The sequence below is a fragment of the Myripristis murdjan genome, chromosome 21, assembly GCF_902150065.1.
Source record: "Myripristis murdjan chromosome 21, fMyrMur1.1, whole genome shotgun sequence".
Classification (NCBI taxonomy): domain Eukaryota; kingdom Metazoa; phylum Chordata; class Actinopteri; order Holocentriformes; family Holocentridae; genus Myripristis; species Myripristis murdjan.
In genome coordinates, this window is record NC_044000.1 from 32,276,988 (window position 1) to 32,292,141 (window position 15,154).

General features: G+C 40.3%; 1 protein-coding gene across 2 annotated transcripts; it reads right to left on the bottom strand.

Moving 5' to 3' along the window:
- Positions 1–1,220: 1,220 nt before the first annotated feature.
- Positions 1,221–13,192, bottom strand: znf148 (zinc finger protein 148). 2 transcript variants are annotated; one of them, XM_030080286.1, is made up of 7 exons: positions 13,011–13,192; positions 9,904–10,293; positions 8,507–8,632; positions 8,232–8,355; positions 7,863–7,946; positions 7,623–7,741; positions 1,221–6,083 (listed from the first exon to the last, which is right to left on the bottom strand). In XM_030080286.1, exons 2-7 carry the CDS (start codon positions 10,267–10,269, stop codon positions 4,440–4,442), a joined length of 2,463 nt encoding a protein of 820 aa, XP_029936146.1. In that variant the 5' UTR covers positions 10,270–10,293; positions 13,011–13,192; the 3' UTR covers positions 1,221–4,439. The 2 variants fall into 2 exon arrangements, with proteins under 2 accessions (XP_029936146.1, XP_029936145.1); XM_030080285.1 differs by having other exon boundaries at positions 8,501–8,632.
- Positions 13,193–15,154: the final 1,962 nt, after the last annotated feature.

Genomic DNA, 15,154 nt, shown 5'->3' on the forward strand with positions numbered 1-15,154 from the left:
AACATTGTCACGAAGATGCTGAGACTTCATCTTCTCCATTCATATCTATAAAATTAATACTTTTGTTTTGTTTTGGGCAGCTGGTAAAAGTAAGGCAGCAATTTGAAGACACTGATTTTGGACTCTGCTGACTTCCCCTGAGAGACTTTGTCATTATTTTTGAAAGACAACAGACAAAAAGGCAAGTTAAAATAATAACTGGCAGGGGCGGATCTAGGCAATCTAATAATAACTATGTATAAATATGTAAATGTTCTCGCTAGTCATAAACTTACAAGACTGAAAATCCACTGTCTGAGTGCAAGTGAATGTGGCGTAAAGAGACACAGCAACAGGTGACATTCCTCTCATGTTTTGGTATCAATTTCACCAGAGATAAAGAAAACCACTGATACAACTGGACTCATTTTTTACTTTTCAACTCTGAAGAAATTACAATAATTAGAACTGTGTTAAGCTGGAGGCTCTGGACTCAAACGCTTTGTGGTGTTTGATCATCAGCAAAGGTGATGATTTCTTTCTTTCTTTCTTTGTCTTTCTATTTGCCACCCTGTACGGTTTCCTGAATATTTCTCTGGATCTATCCCTGATGATTTGTAGATTCACTGACAATGAAAACAATGCTGTGTTGCAGCCCTAGAACAATTATATATATATTTTTTTTGGCCATAGCCACTAAATTAATGAGGTGATTTACTCTCTGCACATCAAGGACCACTGAAAATGTCCAAAAATAATGTGAATTATTTTATTTAAGGACATGACACACAACAATCAAAACAACAATTTTTAAATCAGGTTGTTTACAAATCATAATATATTGCAAAAAATCTAATCATATAGGCTACTTTACTGAAATTAATCAGCTACAATTAAAGCTGCACATTAATATTCATAAAACAAGTTCACTCGACCCAACAAGTTAGAGACCATGCAAATAAACCTTACTGTCTAACTTCTCATCAGTCCCGTCTCAGTGGAGCAGTAGGTCTTCCTTCTCAAGTTCTTTAAGAGTATGAAAATACCAGAGTCAAAAGTCAAGACTCTAGAAAGAGATTCCTGTCAATATTTAAAAGATCTTGACACATCTATGAATCATACAGAGATAAATGAGGGTAGCAATAGTGACTGCATATGATATACATATCAGTGCCTTATGCAACATGTTTCAAAAATAGTTTTTATCAAAAAAGTTCACCATTCAGACATTTTTTTAAATTTTTTTGTACACAAAACAAAGATTTTTTTCTCCAGCTTATACAAGGACACTTATGGCCAGGTTATGGTTAATTGTTACTTAAAGATATAAAACAAAAACAAAAACATGGATTGTAGTACTGCTTGTGTTGATTTTCCAACACTATTTTGCATTTTAAATTTGCCAATTTGAGATTAATTATTACAACTGAGAACTTAAAGGGTATAATTACCAAAGCAGAAGTATTACTCTGCACTGTGCTTTTTTAAAAAAGTGCTTACACAAAGAAATAGGTAGCCTATGGTGGAGTATTTCAACCACACAAATATAATTTTATAGCAAAAAAAAAAAAAAGGGAGGGGGGGGGTTGGAGTAAATGATTTTCAGAAAGGAAGGGAGGACTCTTTAAATGCCTTTCATCACCAACATAGCATGATCATCATAATATGTCTGACTGCATATAATTCCTGATGGATTCCTTCTTTTTTTTTTCCTTTTCCAAACTAACAATAACCAAAATTGTGGGAACTACATTAATGTGCATTCCACTGACAAAAAGTGTCTCTTGAACAAGCTTTGTCACGCTACTGACAAATACCAGTATTTCTCAGACCATTAAAAAAAAAAGAAAGAAAGAAAGAAAAATGCACAATGTGAAAAATATACAGGATATTTACAGCAGGATATTTTCTATACATTCTAGTAGGAATGTTCAAAGAGGACACATGAGCTTGATTCAGAATAATGGGTGCTGTCTGTCCCTGATTGTCAGTAGGATTGTAACGAGAAATAATAAAGAGGGAGCTGAACCTTCGATGTCAAAACCTAATTCGATGGGTTTTGATGGTACACGTAAAAATCAGTGTTTATAATAGCACGATAGCACCAAAAGCAACATACCTTTCACATAAACAAAAATAATAATAATAATAATAATAATATTAATAAATCGACAATGTAATGTCTGACACAGTACAGTCAAAAAAGTTCACTGTGACCATTTGTTTTCAAAACCGCATAGTTTCCTCAAGGCCTGAACAAATGTGGCTTACCGCTGGAAACAACCAATTATCCAAAGTACAGACATCTGAAATATGATGCTGGACACAGTCTGTTAAAATACCATATTTTATAACCACAGATATTGTGCTGAGAATTTGAAATGGTGCTATTTCTCGCCTCTCATGAGACTTCAGTACTGGGTGCTTGAAAAAAAAAAACCCTAAATAAAATAAAATAAAATAAATTCACCAACGACCAAAATGCAAAGACGTTTTCCAGACAGACCTTAACTTAAAACTACAGACCGATAGCTTATGTTTGTTAATATTGTGCATGTAAAATTAATAGCTTCAGAGCAGTGACTACATAAAAAACAACATACATACATACAGAGGAATGGGCACAAGGGAAGCTGGAATATTGGGGAAAAAAAAAAAAAAAAGGCACAGATACAATGAAGTAATGAAAACTGGAAAAGCAAGCACCAATTTCCTCATTTCTGTTTCACCACTGGAGCCACCAGGGTGGACATCATGGATCAGTCATCATCTCATTTCATACTTTGAACACCTATTAAAGCCAAATTTCCCAGGAGCTTTGAAACTGTGTCCCACAAAGACAGGAAACGAACACACACACACACACACACACACACACACACACACACACACACGGTGTTTAATGTGAAAACAGCAATGGAAAATCTAATTCTTGGCGCCACAGTATACTTGGTAAGAAGTAGACATGTTGTGAGAGAAAAGACATCTTGAAAGGCCTGAAGAAGATTCTTTGACCTGTCCCATTCTGTAAATTGTCTAAATTATGTTTGAACTCCCTTGTAAAGAGTTTTTTTTTTATTTTTTTATATATTGTGGCATATTAATAGTTTCATCAACTGTCCTGTAAAATAATGTATAGTCTATGGAAACGTCCCATAACCGAGTTCTATATTGAAAATTTTTTTCTGTCTTTGAGAATCACTTTAGTGAAATGTGTATAGGAGTTTGAATCGTTGAACTATATGAGATAGAGGTAAAAAGCTGCCTCTCTGTCTTCGGTTTGTTCCACAACCCAAAAAGACAGGAAGTTCTTATCGACTACACCGGCAACGGCGCTTTCTGACACGTTTACCAGTTATTCTGTTGTTGTTTCTTCTAAACGTCTTTCCAAGTATACCGCCACCTTAAGAAACACGCAATTATTATTTTTATTGGCCATCGCAGCAACCAAATCATAGCTGATCTGTGAATCAAAAGATACTGGATTCCATATCAGATAAACACAATCAGAAAAAAATCTCCTTTAGCATTTGTTTAAGCATATCCTGAAGCAACACCTGCGCCAGGTGACACCAAAGTAAAGTGACTTCAACATAAGACGAAGAATCGGTCATGATGTCGTCATCATGGTTTTTGTTTGAGGAGGCAATTTAAGCAGTTGAAATTAAAAAAAGTGTTGAGGAATGAAGTTAAAGTAAATTTCAGTTGCTTAGCTTCTTATCAGAACAGCAAGGGGAGGTAGCAAACAGCAAAAAGGCAATACATACATGTATAGGCCTACATTTTTTTTAGTTAAGTGGAAAATATTGCATTAAGCAGCAAGAATGACATGATCATATTTTTGTGCAAGGAACTGTTAGGCAAAAATGTTTGACAATAGACATAAAAATGAAAAAATACAAATAATCTATGGCAATGATGAAAGGATAGTCAAAGGTGTACACATCTATTTTTAGATGCTGAGTCAAAAAAGGTTAATCCAAGTTTAGTAGGAGGACGCCTAACTTTGTAGGCGACCCCAACAAATTCCAGTTTGATTATTACTACTACTATTATTTATTATTTCATTATATTTTTATCTGAAATGTCATGATAAAAGTGGAATTTATAGGGAGTGCCCACAGTCCTCCTACTGAACCTGAATGGTGAGGATATCCACGATATCCTTGCATTACGCTTTGGTCACTAATCTCTTGATGTACATTCTTCTTTGAAGGGATCATGAAATATACCCATGCATCATTAAAACTTTTTTTTAAAGTGGGGGTGCTAATTACGTTTTTTCTTTTTCCCATTCTGTAAAGTTAAACTTAGCAGAAAAACATAATAAAAGTAATTGCTTTTCTAGCACAGCGCTTTGAGCAAGAGCACACATTTGCAACGGGACGTATTTTGGCAGAACAGAAGACATGGGATATAAAGTGCCACTGAAATGATTACAGGTGTGAATCCTTTTCCCCTCAGCCGAAGGTTTCACTGGATGAAACATCGGGGGAGGAGTTGAGTTGAGACCTGGTCTCAGTGACTGTAACTAAGGGGAACTCTGAGAAGTCTGTGCTGTGTCCTCGAAGGCTGACTTGTCCATTGGCAATCGTGAACTGCGACGAGGCTCCTGACCTCGACGTCTGGAAATGAGATCTGAAGTTGTGGTCGAAGGTGCTGATTTGAAAAGTCTGCAGCATCCCCTGTGAGGAGTCTGACTTTTTGGAGGGCGAGACCTCTTCCAGAAAGTCCTCCTCAGCCGGGGACACCGCGGAGGGAGGCGTGGTCTCATCACCTGAAAACGAAAACGAGTGCTGGGAGTCGCCCACAAGCAATCCAAAGTGAGGTTTCTCTAAAGTGGACCTTAACGGAGAGCTCATCCCTGATTTGAACCTGCTGGGGGAAGGGAACTGTTTCTCGTTGGAGAACAGAGGTTGCCCGGCAAGGGTGGGGTTCTCGGAGACCAAGCTGAGGCTCTGGCTGCTCAGGTAGCTGTCGTTCTGGCTCGTCCTCTCCAGGGCTTGTTGGAGGAACTTGGAGTACTCCTGCAAGAGGCTGACCTTCTCGGTAGCTGGCTGAGTCTGGGCGCTGGAGGCTCCCAGGCTCTCCACAGGGCTGCTGTCTGAAACATCGGAGGAGTTGATGGATATGCTCGACGTCACCTCTGTGTCTGCAACGCTGAAGGAGATGTCCGACTGCCCATTTGTTTTGTTGGAGTAGTGGTCCAGCAACGTCTGGAGAACCTCATCCGGCAACACGTTCTTGTCGTGGGTTGCCTTAATCTCAGTGTTGATGGGCTGCGGCTCCAGGATGGTGGCGGGGACAGTCTCATCGATGACGGTCGACACCACAGTTTGAGTAACAGACGGCTGAGAAGAGATGCTGCTCGCATTGAGGGTGTAATCCCGATTGTTGTTGGCCATAGCGGCCTGCAGGTAACGTTTTTTCTTGAGGAACTGCATGGCATCATCGTAGTTTGTGCTGCTGGCCGCCGGCTTCGTTGGTCCTCCTTGGAGATTTTCAACCGGCTCAAGTTCAGTGTTGCTCTCTACGTCTAGAAGGCCTTGCTTGTCCACAATCTCAAAGGTGTACCGCGTGACCTTGCTGTTTTCCTCAAAGGAAGACAAAGGGGACAGGCTGGCAGGAGGTTGTTCACTGGACTGCTTGAGGTTCCTCTTGGGAACCTTCTTCAGGACCAGTTTAGGAGGAGGAACTTCTTCAGATGACGTCTCTCCCTCTTGGTGGTGGCTGGCTGACTCTTCAGGAAGTTCGACGGCGTAGTCTGCGATCACATACTCGTGTTTGACTTTGGAGGAAACAGCGTAAAGAGGTAGACATTCAATTTTGCTCTGTCTTTGCTCCTCTTTCTCCTCCGTTCCCAAGGCGGCGACAGCGTGCCCCTCCATTTGGGTGGCAGTGGAGGCAGCTGAGCTCTGCAGCTTGTCCGCACACTTCTGGCGCTTTTTCTTCGGCAGCGAACACTCCTTGGGAAGAAGGGAGAGGCCCAGGGAGTCAGTTTCACGTAAAGGTCCGGCTTTCCCAGCTGCCTTGTTGGACTTTCTCTCTCTGTTCTCGTGACACATCCGCCTGTGCTTTAAAACCCGGTCTGTTCTGGAGAAGTACTGTGGAAATAAGACAAAATGTATTTTCAACTGTGGCAGCTTACCAACACCATGTGGTGGAAAAACTTAAGTTCTTAAGCTTTGTAACTACAACTAACATATGCTACAGAGACAATACAGAACATAAAAGAGAAAGAACATGTTTAAAAATGTTGTGCCAAACAGAAATATGCTGTGGGAAAAGCCAAAAAGTCACTATTTTCCTTTCTGTCAATAAAGTGTGAATGTTAGTGACCCACACCTCTTAACCTTGAGGTGCTGAGCTGGGTGGTCATTAGTTGGGTAATAATACAGATGCCGCTGCCTGGAACTGCCAGTTGATCCATGACAGGGGCCATACAGATTGTGGCAGATCCCTGCTGTGCCTATTGTGATCTACTGTGGAAACTGGCTGGCCGCCGGCTGGGATGCAGCTGGGGGCAGCAACTCTGAGCGGCTGGTGCTACAACTGTTTTCACAAAAAGGCACAATATTCCCAGTTTCATTTTGACTGCAATTCCATTTCTTCAATGCCTCTTTGTTTCTTATGGACAACTTGTCAAAATCTGAATAATCAGTAGTTACTGCCAAGCCTCTGGCTAGTTTTCATCGACTCACTATACTCTTCCTCCTTTCAATTTGCAAGTTCAATCTAGGTCACGTGTCAATCCATGTGACACGGAGGGCCACGAGGCTGCAGGTTTTCATTCCCACCAAAAGCTCCACCAGGTGATTTCACTGATCACCTCACCTCCAAGCAGAGAGAAGGGACTGATCAGTGCAATGACCTGGGGGAGTTTTTGGTTAGAATGAAAACCTGCAGCTTCTTCACCCTCCATGGCACCAGTTTGACACCCCTGGCCTAGGTTTTGACTGATACAGGTTTTAAGTCTGATACTGATTCAGATTTTTTTGAGTTTCCAATAGTCAATGTTTTGTGCCAACATGGACAAAAAATAAACAAAAAATAGTAAATCTGAAATTTTCACTATCAAAAATAAACTGTTAGTCGAGTTGATCTCTTTTTAATAAAATGCCTTAATTTTACAGTATTCTCTTTGTTGTTTGCAGAGTCATCAAATGAATATGCAGGTCATAATTAAGCTACTTTACACATGATAGCGTATTTCTATTAATATTACAGAGCATGTTTTTGTATTTATTGTTTATTTCCACCTTTGAAACTCAGCATATTCATGTCCCATTTCACATGAAGGCAACGTCACATAGAGTCACTGACACTGACGATGAAATGTCACTGAATGCAACGTTTTGATTACAATGGACTTTAAATTAAGGTGTAGTGTACATGCTAACGGTGCAGCTGAGCAAAGACAAGACCTAAGCTTGATAGTAACTAGTTACAACGTAGGATTTAGTCTTGGCTTTACACCTGAACCTGCGTTTAAACATAGGCACAGCTGGTACAACAGGCCGCTGAGCTCCAAATCCCACTTAATGATGTCTTGCATGCTACAACACTGATTTTTTTTCCTCCATATTCATTTGTGCCCTGGCTTCAGATGCAGTAACTAACCAGCAGATGGAAACAGGGCTTACCTGGTGACAGTAGTCACACTGGTAAGGCTTTTCTCCACTGTGGGTCCTCTTGTGTCTCTCCATGTGATACTTCTGGATGAACCGCATGCCGCACTCGTCACAGCGAAAGGGCTTCTCACCTAAGCAAAGGGATAAAAAAACAGGGAGGATAAAAAGAGGGGAAAAGATGATGCACAGGAGCCTCTAAAGGTCAGACGTGTCCAGCCTGCTATTGATGTCGTCTCTCCTTCACTCACTCACCTGTGTGGATCTTCTCATGTCTCTGGAGCAGATATTTCTGAATAAAGCGCATATCACACTGGCTGCACTGAAAGGGCTTCTCACCTGGAGAAAAACATTGAATAATACATTAACCCCGGCACGTGAATACGAATGGAGATGCTGCGTTTGATGTGACACTCAAAGTAGCACTGCAGTGTTGTTCCCCTTTAGCTTGACAGTTCATCTTTTGATCGCTGAAACCTGGCGTCACCAAAAAAGGAAGGTCCCCATCATGCATCATCACCACAGTATCTCATTTAGAGCAAAAAGAAAACCCAACAACTGAATATCATCTTCATATGTGCATTTTTTAACCTGTAAAACTGACAATGACTGGGTGATTCGTACCGGTGTGGATGAAGACATGCCTCTGTAGATGGTAGTTGGTTCGGAAGGCAGCGTTACAGTGAACACACACGTGACACTTTGGGTTTTGGAGGCCCAAAGATCCATCTTCATTGATAGTGAGAATCTTTCATAGAAGAGGAAAACAGAAAAAAAGAAAGTTAAGAAATTGCCTTTGTGTTTTATAGATGTCAATATGGAAATTAACCAGTTTTCTGAAATAATCCCCTTTCAGGCCATCTTGTCCAAAATGTGGGAGAACTCTCTCTCACTTGCACCTTAGCTGGAGAGCGCTGCTTCCTCTTCTTCTTCTTGGGACACACCATCAGGTCTTTCGCTTGTTTCTTGTCCTTCTTCATGGGGATCAGCGGCTCGGACAGCTTCAGCTCCTGCTTGATGCTCAGCTACAGAAGCAGGACCGAGGACACGGAGATGAATAGCTCAGTACAAACAAACCAGCAGGCCCATTTCTCCTGGCCAGTGTCAACTATCACATATTTTACACCTTAGACTAAGCAGCAGTTGATACAAAGATGAAAAATGTATTCTGTTTTTTGGGGTAATAAAACAGTGAATTGGTTCTATGCATAGTGTTCATACAACAATGAAAGACTGGAGGTATTCTAACACTGGATAATTAAGTTTTTTGTTGTTGTTTTCATCTAATCTCCAAATTGCATCACATCATTGCACGACATCTCCTGTGGATCAATGTGCCTGGGCAACCACATTATGTATTTAAAAAAAAAAAAAACAGTAAAAGAAGTCCAAAGCACTAATGAGTCAAGAACAGGTTGTTATTCATTGACTCTCTGCCACAGTCACCTCACCCTACGTTACGTTGCTTAAACTGAGCATAGGTGTTACTATTAAGGTATTAAACCTTTCTTGCCTCTAAAAAAAAAAAAATAAATGAGGGTGACATTTAACAGGGTTCAATATGTATAATCGCCTGACTTTTTCCATGTCTAAGAGGTTGAATTTTCACACCCTGTCACAAAATGTAACACAACAACATTTTCCTTGGGCAAAATGTTAAAAACCCATCAGATTCAGAGGCTGTTTTATTCTGCAGGGGAAGTGAACCTCACATCAGCACAGTGGTGAATTAATATGATGTTTGGTTTGGTGATGAATAACTACTTAGTGATTATCTTAATTTCGTGACTTGTCCACAGCATCTATTAAATTACAAATTTCCCTTTTCATAACTTCAACAAGCCACAGAATTTTATCTTAATCAGCCGTGCATCAACATCCCTGTTCATAAAACCGATTTTTCATTGTTGTTTTTTTGGTCTAACATTGATGTCATACACACTCTTACATGCATTAATCAACTAAAAAGTATTGCCTCAATCCATATTTGGCTTTAGAAATGTAAATACTTCTCAACAACACTAAGTCATTCTGGTTTTGAAATTTACACAGCCTCTTTGGCAATTTTACTGCCAGATTCCACTGTTTTGCAACTTGACACGATGCCAGGCGGGACAGTTTGTCTGAAGGGCCATCAGCAGTTTCCTGGTTGATTTTCGACTGTTGCGTGTCGTACCATGAACAAAAGAGACTCTTGAGAAGCTCCCTGAGAGGATGACTTAGTGGTCGTCCAACCAAAATACTGCTAAACAGATCGTTTCATGCAAGAGCCATCACTAAACCAGCATGAACTCACCGGCATATGAAGCGAGCAGGGCAACTTGTTGGAGAGTTTCAGGGGGAAGTGCACTCCCCCCTCTCCTCCACCTCCTCCTCCTCCCTCTCCTCCTCCTCCTCCGTCGTTCTTCACCATCTCCTCCTGCATCATCAGCTGCTCCGGAGGAACCAGGTCGTGCGTGACCAGCGAGCTCCCGGTCAAGTCCTCGTCCTCGTCTTCATCGTCGTCGTCTTCGGCCAGCAGAGGGTGGTTGGCCAGCGACCGTTCGCCCAGGGTCATCACCACCAGGCCCCCTCTGCTGCCCAGGCCGACCCTCGCCCCTCCCTCCACTCCTCCACTGCTGCACTTCAGCAGCATGCCCTCCAGCTTGTCATCAATGTTCATCTTTATTTAGACCGGTGCTTGAGTCTGAGAGGACACAGAGAAAAAGAGACGGCCGGACAGTGACATTAAGGCAAATGTAAATCATTCCCAACATCATCGTTCCACAAATCATTCCACATCACCACACAGGAATCAAATGTGGCTCATTGAATCCACAAGAGTCTCAGCTTTCCAGTCAAAGCCAACTGATGCAGCTCCAAGACTGTTTAGGCCCCAGTCTGCACACACACACCATTTTACAACAGACCAAAAAAACACATTTGGACTGCAGGCTTTAGGGCCCAAACTGCATGGGATTAGCAGAAGGTGGGCGTGTCTGCAAAGGGGAGAGAACCCATTTTCATTCACACATCTGGAGGTCAGAGGTCAACGCACCCCGCTGGAAATGCCAGTATTTCCCCTTGCCAAAATCTGGGGTGATATTTAGTCCCCATGCAGTCAAGCATGACTTGGTACCAACGGATTCGTAAGGTTGTCTAGCTTCATGTCATACCATACCGATTGAATAATAGAAATATTTATTACAAATTGGAAAAAAAAAATCTTAATACTTTTCCCTAACTGTAATTGATACATAGACACCTCATATAATCATCAAATCATAAGGAGCCAGGCTTTATTTGCCAAACACCTTCATTAAAAAAAAAAAAAAAAAATCAACTTATATAACTGGTTAGCCTGCTATTCCTATCGCCCCCCAAACACACCACAGAGGTCGGTAGCAAGCAGCGTGAACCACATCTAAAAAGATGGGGGATTTTATTACAATAATGTGATGCTTGCTTTGTCTAATATACGCCGAAATTCTCACAAGACCTTAAAGCTTCCTATCAAATCTAAAGTCACATCATATGAGACATATGCGTCTGGTAATACACATGGAAGCGTCATTCTGACAGAAGTTGAACGGAGTTTGGTGCGTGTTTCTATGCAGGACAAGACGGAGCACATCGGCGCTATTTAAATGCCATTCACGAAGAATTACAGAGCTAAAAACAAACACGGATTATTACATTATCAGGTTTGGTGACCGACAAAAGACTTAAGTGCGGCATTTGCCATAACCTGGCATGTTTCTTAGCGTTACACCACAACAAACCCTTTTAGCCATTAGCGCCGGAGGGCCGTGTTTAAAGCAGTTTGACAGGGAGAAGTGGGTGGACCCTGGGGTCAGTGGGTGAAATTATCTGTACCGCAGAGAAAACTGTGCAGCAGCCACTCACTGTCATGTGTGCTCAGACTCACACAGGCACTGAAGTGGGTTAAGGCTCCGGGTCGCTAGCTGCGCTTGTCAAAGCAGCATCGTCAAGTTCACCATGCTGCTGCTACCGCAAGACCGGAAAGACGGCGGGGCTTCCTTCAAAATAAACCGCAGGGTTGTCATTCCTATAATGCAATTCTTTCTTATCGGCTGCACACATTACAGAAATGACAAGAAATGTTGTGCTAGTCCTCCAGATGTCTTTTTTTTTTTTTTTTATGTTGTACGCAAATGAGATATTCTCGATCACAGTCCAAGCCTCATTCTATTATCCAGCAAGAATGTTTACTTTATATATGCTCAAATTTTTACATTACCTGTAACAATTACTGTAACACTTTGTAGTACAAATTACACATCCCAAATTCTTGCCTTTTCAATTTGAACTTAACTCTGTGCTCAGAACTATGAGAATAATTAATAACAAGAAAAGCAATAAATTAGTGAGAGTGTACGATGATTTTTTCTCTGAAGCCTCAGAGAAAAATAAAGATTATGGATATCCCATGATTCGTCTTATCCCATGATTCGGTCTCTGTTTTATTGTGATAGTTCTTTTACTTTCCCATTTCTGTTATATATATATATATATATATATATATATATATATATATGCTAACAGGAGCTGATGCTGTTTACCTTGTGAACTTTGCTTATCTTGTTATTGTATTGTATAGAAATGTCTGTTTGTATTCAAATTTAATAAAAAAAAAATGAAAAAAAAAGTACGAATTACACATGCTTTTGTTTACAAATTTCTAAGGCACACATTGTTATTTATTTTATTTCTTTCTATTTTTTTTTTATGTATATAATTTAACTACTCTCTTGAGAATTAAAGCAACAGCAACTGACCCAATTTCCCCTCGGGGATCAATACAGTATTTCTGATTCTGATTTAATTGCATATCAGTACCTCAACCGCCAGCATTAAAACGGGAGCCCAAGTTCGTACCTCTCATATAAACTCAACAGAATGTCGTATACACCATGAAGCCCAAAGCAGTAACTTTTATTTGGAAAGCAACAAGCGGAAGTGATTTGTGTAGTTTAGCTGCATTGACGTCACTTGTCAAGGCCTGTTTCGGGGACGAGTTTGCTAGCTGCTAGCAACTTGCTGCAAAAAAAAGCTCCCGTCTGACTCCTGTTAATGTCAGAGATTAAAACACTCGCTTGGCACTGCACGCTCAGGAGTAAGTTATGCCGTATCACCTGCAGAAGTGAGCGATTAATGTAACCCCGGATTAGACATGATTCATGGCGGAACACACAACTTTGGTTTGCACATTTCACGAAAGTTGTCAGAAGCGCTAGTTAGCTTGTAGCGCTAGCCGCTTCCTCAGCCGTGCAGTAAACAGGCCACAGTGTTGGAGTGGGCTAAGCTAACTAGCTAGCCCGCTAACAAGACCAAACACAGCCCTGCGCCTGGCTGCCAGTTACCGTCGCACACAAGACGCCGCTCGGTGCTGTCTGCTCTTACCTGCTCTGCGTCGCAACAGTTAAATCCGTTTACTTGTCATGGTTGTTATGCAGGACTGTGCAGGCTAATGAGGATGATGTGCGGAATACTCAAACACAACATCACGTCTGATCATGAGCCATGGCAAGAAAAATAACTCCATCTGTCGCCATCTAGTGGCCAGCGGCAGACACTCCGCCTACTCTTCTTCTTCTTCTTCTTCTTCTTCTTCTTCTCCTTCTTCTCCTTCTTCTTCTTCTTCTTCTTCTTGAACCACTTTAAGGTGCATACCGCCACCTACCGTACAGCAGTGTGTAACCTCATGTCATGTTACTCATTTCTTAAATTCTACCCACCAACCTACACTTTTTAGCAATAGGCATCAACTTGACCCCAGTTATTTACAACTCCAGAAAATTATTAGAATAAAAACTTACTCAAGTTTTTATTTTAGGATTCAAGGATTCAAGGATTCAAGGAACTTTATTGTCATACCAGTTCACACTTACATGCTAGTGGTACGAAATTAGCACTCAGGTCCCGGTATAAGCCAAAAAACCCCCCCGAAAAAAAGACCAGAAAAAGAAGATATATAAGATATATAACAGTATATATATATATATATATATATATATAGGTATATATATATATATATATATATATATATATATATATATATATAGGTATATATATATATAGGTATAAACAGTATATATAAACAGTATGTGTGGATATAAACAGTATGTAAACTATAAACAGTATATGTAAATAAATGTAAACAGCATATATAAATGTAAATAAAAATATAAGTAGTATATATATAATAAGTATAAATAAACAGCCTATATATAAGTAAGTAGGTAGTATATGCATAATAAATAATAAATATAATATATATATAAGCAGTAAATATAAAAATATAGAGAAAAATATAAACAGCCTATGTAAATATAAACAGTATATATATATATATATATATATATATATATATATATATACATACATATATGTGTGTGTATATAGGCTAATATAGACAGTGTAATATAGAATGGACCAAGCCACAGAACCTAATGCCCGGGACTGGGATTCATGGAACTGTTGGACTTGGTCAGTGCAGAATTAGCTTAGTGCTAGACACGCATGTTAGTAATATTGCACTTCTGGTGGAAAGTGATTTGTGCAATTTTTTTTTTTTTTTTTTTTTTTTTTTTTAGGCACTTTATGTGTCTTGTTGACAACATAAATAGCCCTTTAAATAAAGCAGACCCACACCCCCACCCCCCAAAAAGAAAAAAAAAATTCATCAAAGTTCTTGTGGGAATCATGTTTTCACCACATATCTCACGCTGTTACAAGTGTATTTAACTTGTAGGCTGTGGTTGAGTGGCCTTAAAACGAAATAAATTTTGTAGATTTGTGGATTTGAAATAGGTTGTACAGTTCTCCAGTCAATATTGTCGTTCTAATACAGGAGCAAGACTGCTGTCTATAAAGTAAAAACCACAAGGGGACAAAAGTTGCAGAGCCGCTAAAGGTACGAGGTCACTGATTTTGATCCAAATTCAACTGCACAGTTAATCACTGTTGCTTTCCCGTTCCACTTCTCTTCTCGGGGTAAATTGGAATTTAATAAACGTTTTTGACAGGTCAGTGACTGTCGTGGTACTTTGTCCTTCATCCTCACCACATCGTCTACATCCACCCCTCCCCTCAACACGGGTGTTGCCTGCATCCAACTCCGCCATCTTTCATTCTGGCTACATATTTCCATTTTACAGCTGCTGCTTCTTCTACCTTTTTCTGAGTTCATCTCTCCATCTGCAACACATCGAGCCAAAACCAGAGCTAAACCCTGCCACTGCTGCACTAATCCTACTGCTGTCATTATATCACCACTATTACTACTACTGCTACTCCTAATAATGATGCTAATAATAATAACATTTATTTATATGGCACCTAACAGGGAAGTGATTTAATAGACAATGAAAGGTGTCAGCAACAAATCATGTCTGTTTTGATTCGGTCATCTTTCTTTTTATCGTCTCCGAAACAAAAACGTATCCGTTTGGACAGATTGTGAGCGCAGATCAGAGGAATCATTTCCTGGGCAAACAAAGTCGCATGAGAGCGTTCAGGACGCCTGTTTCCCACTCGGCCGATAG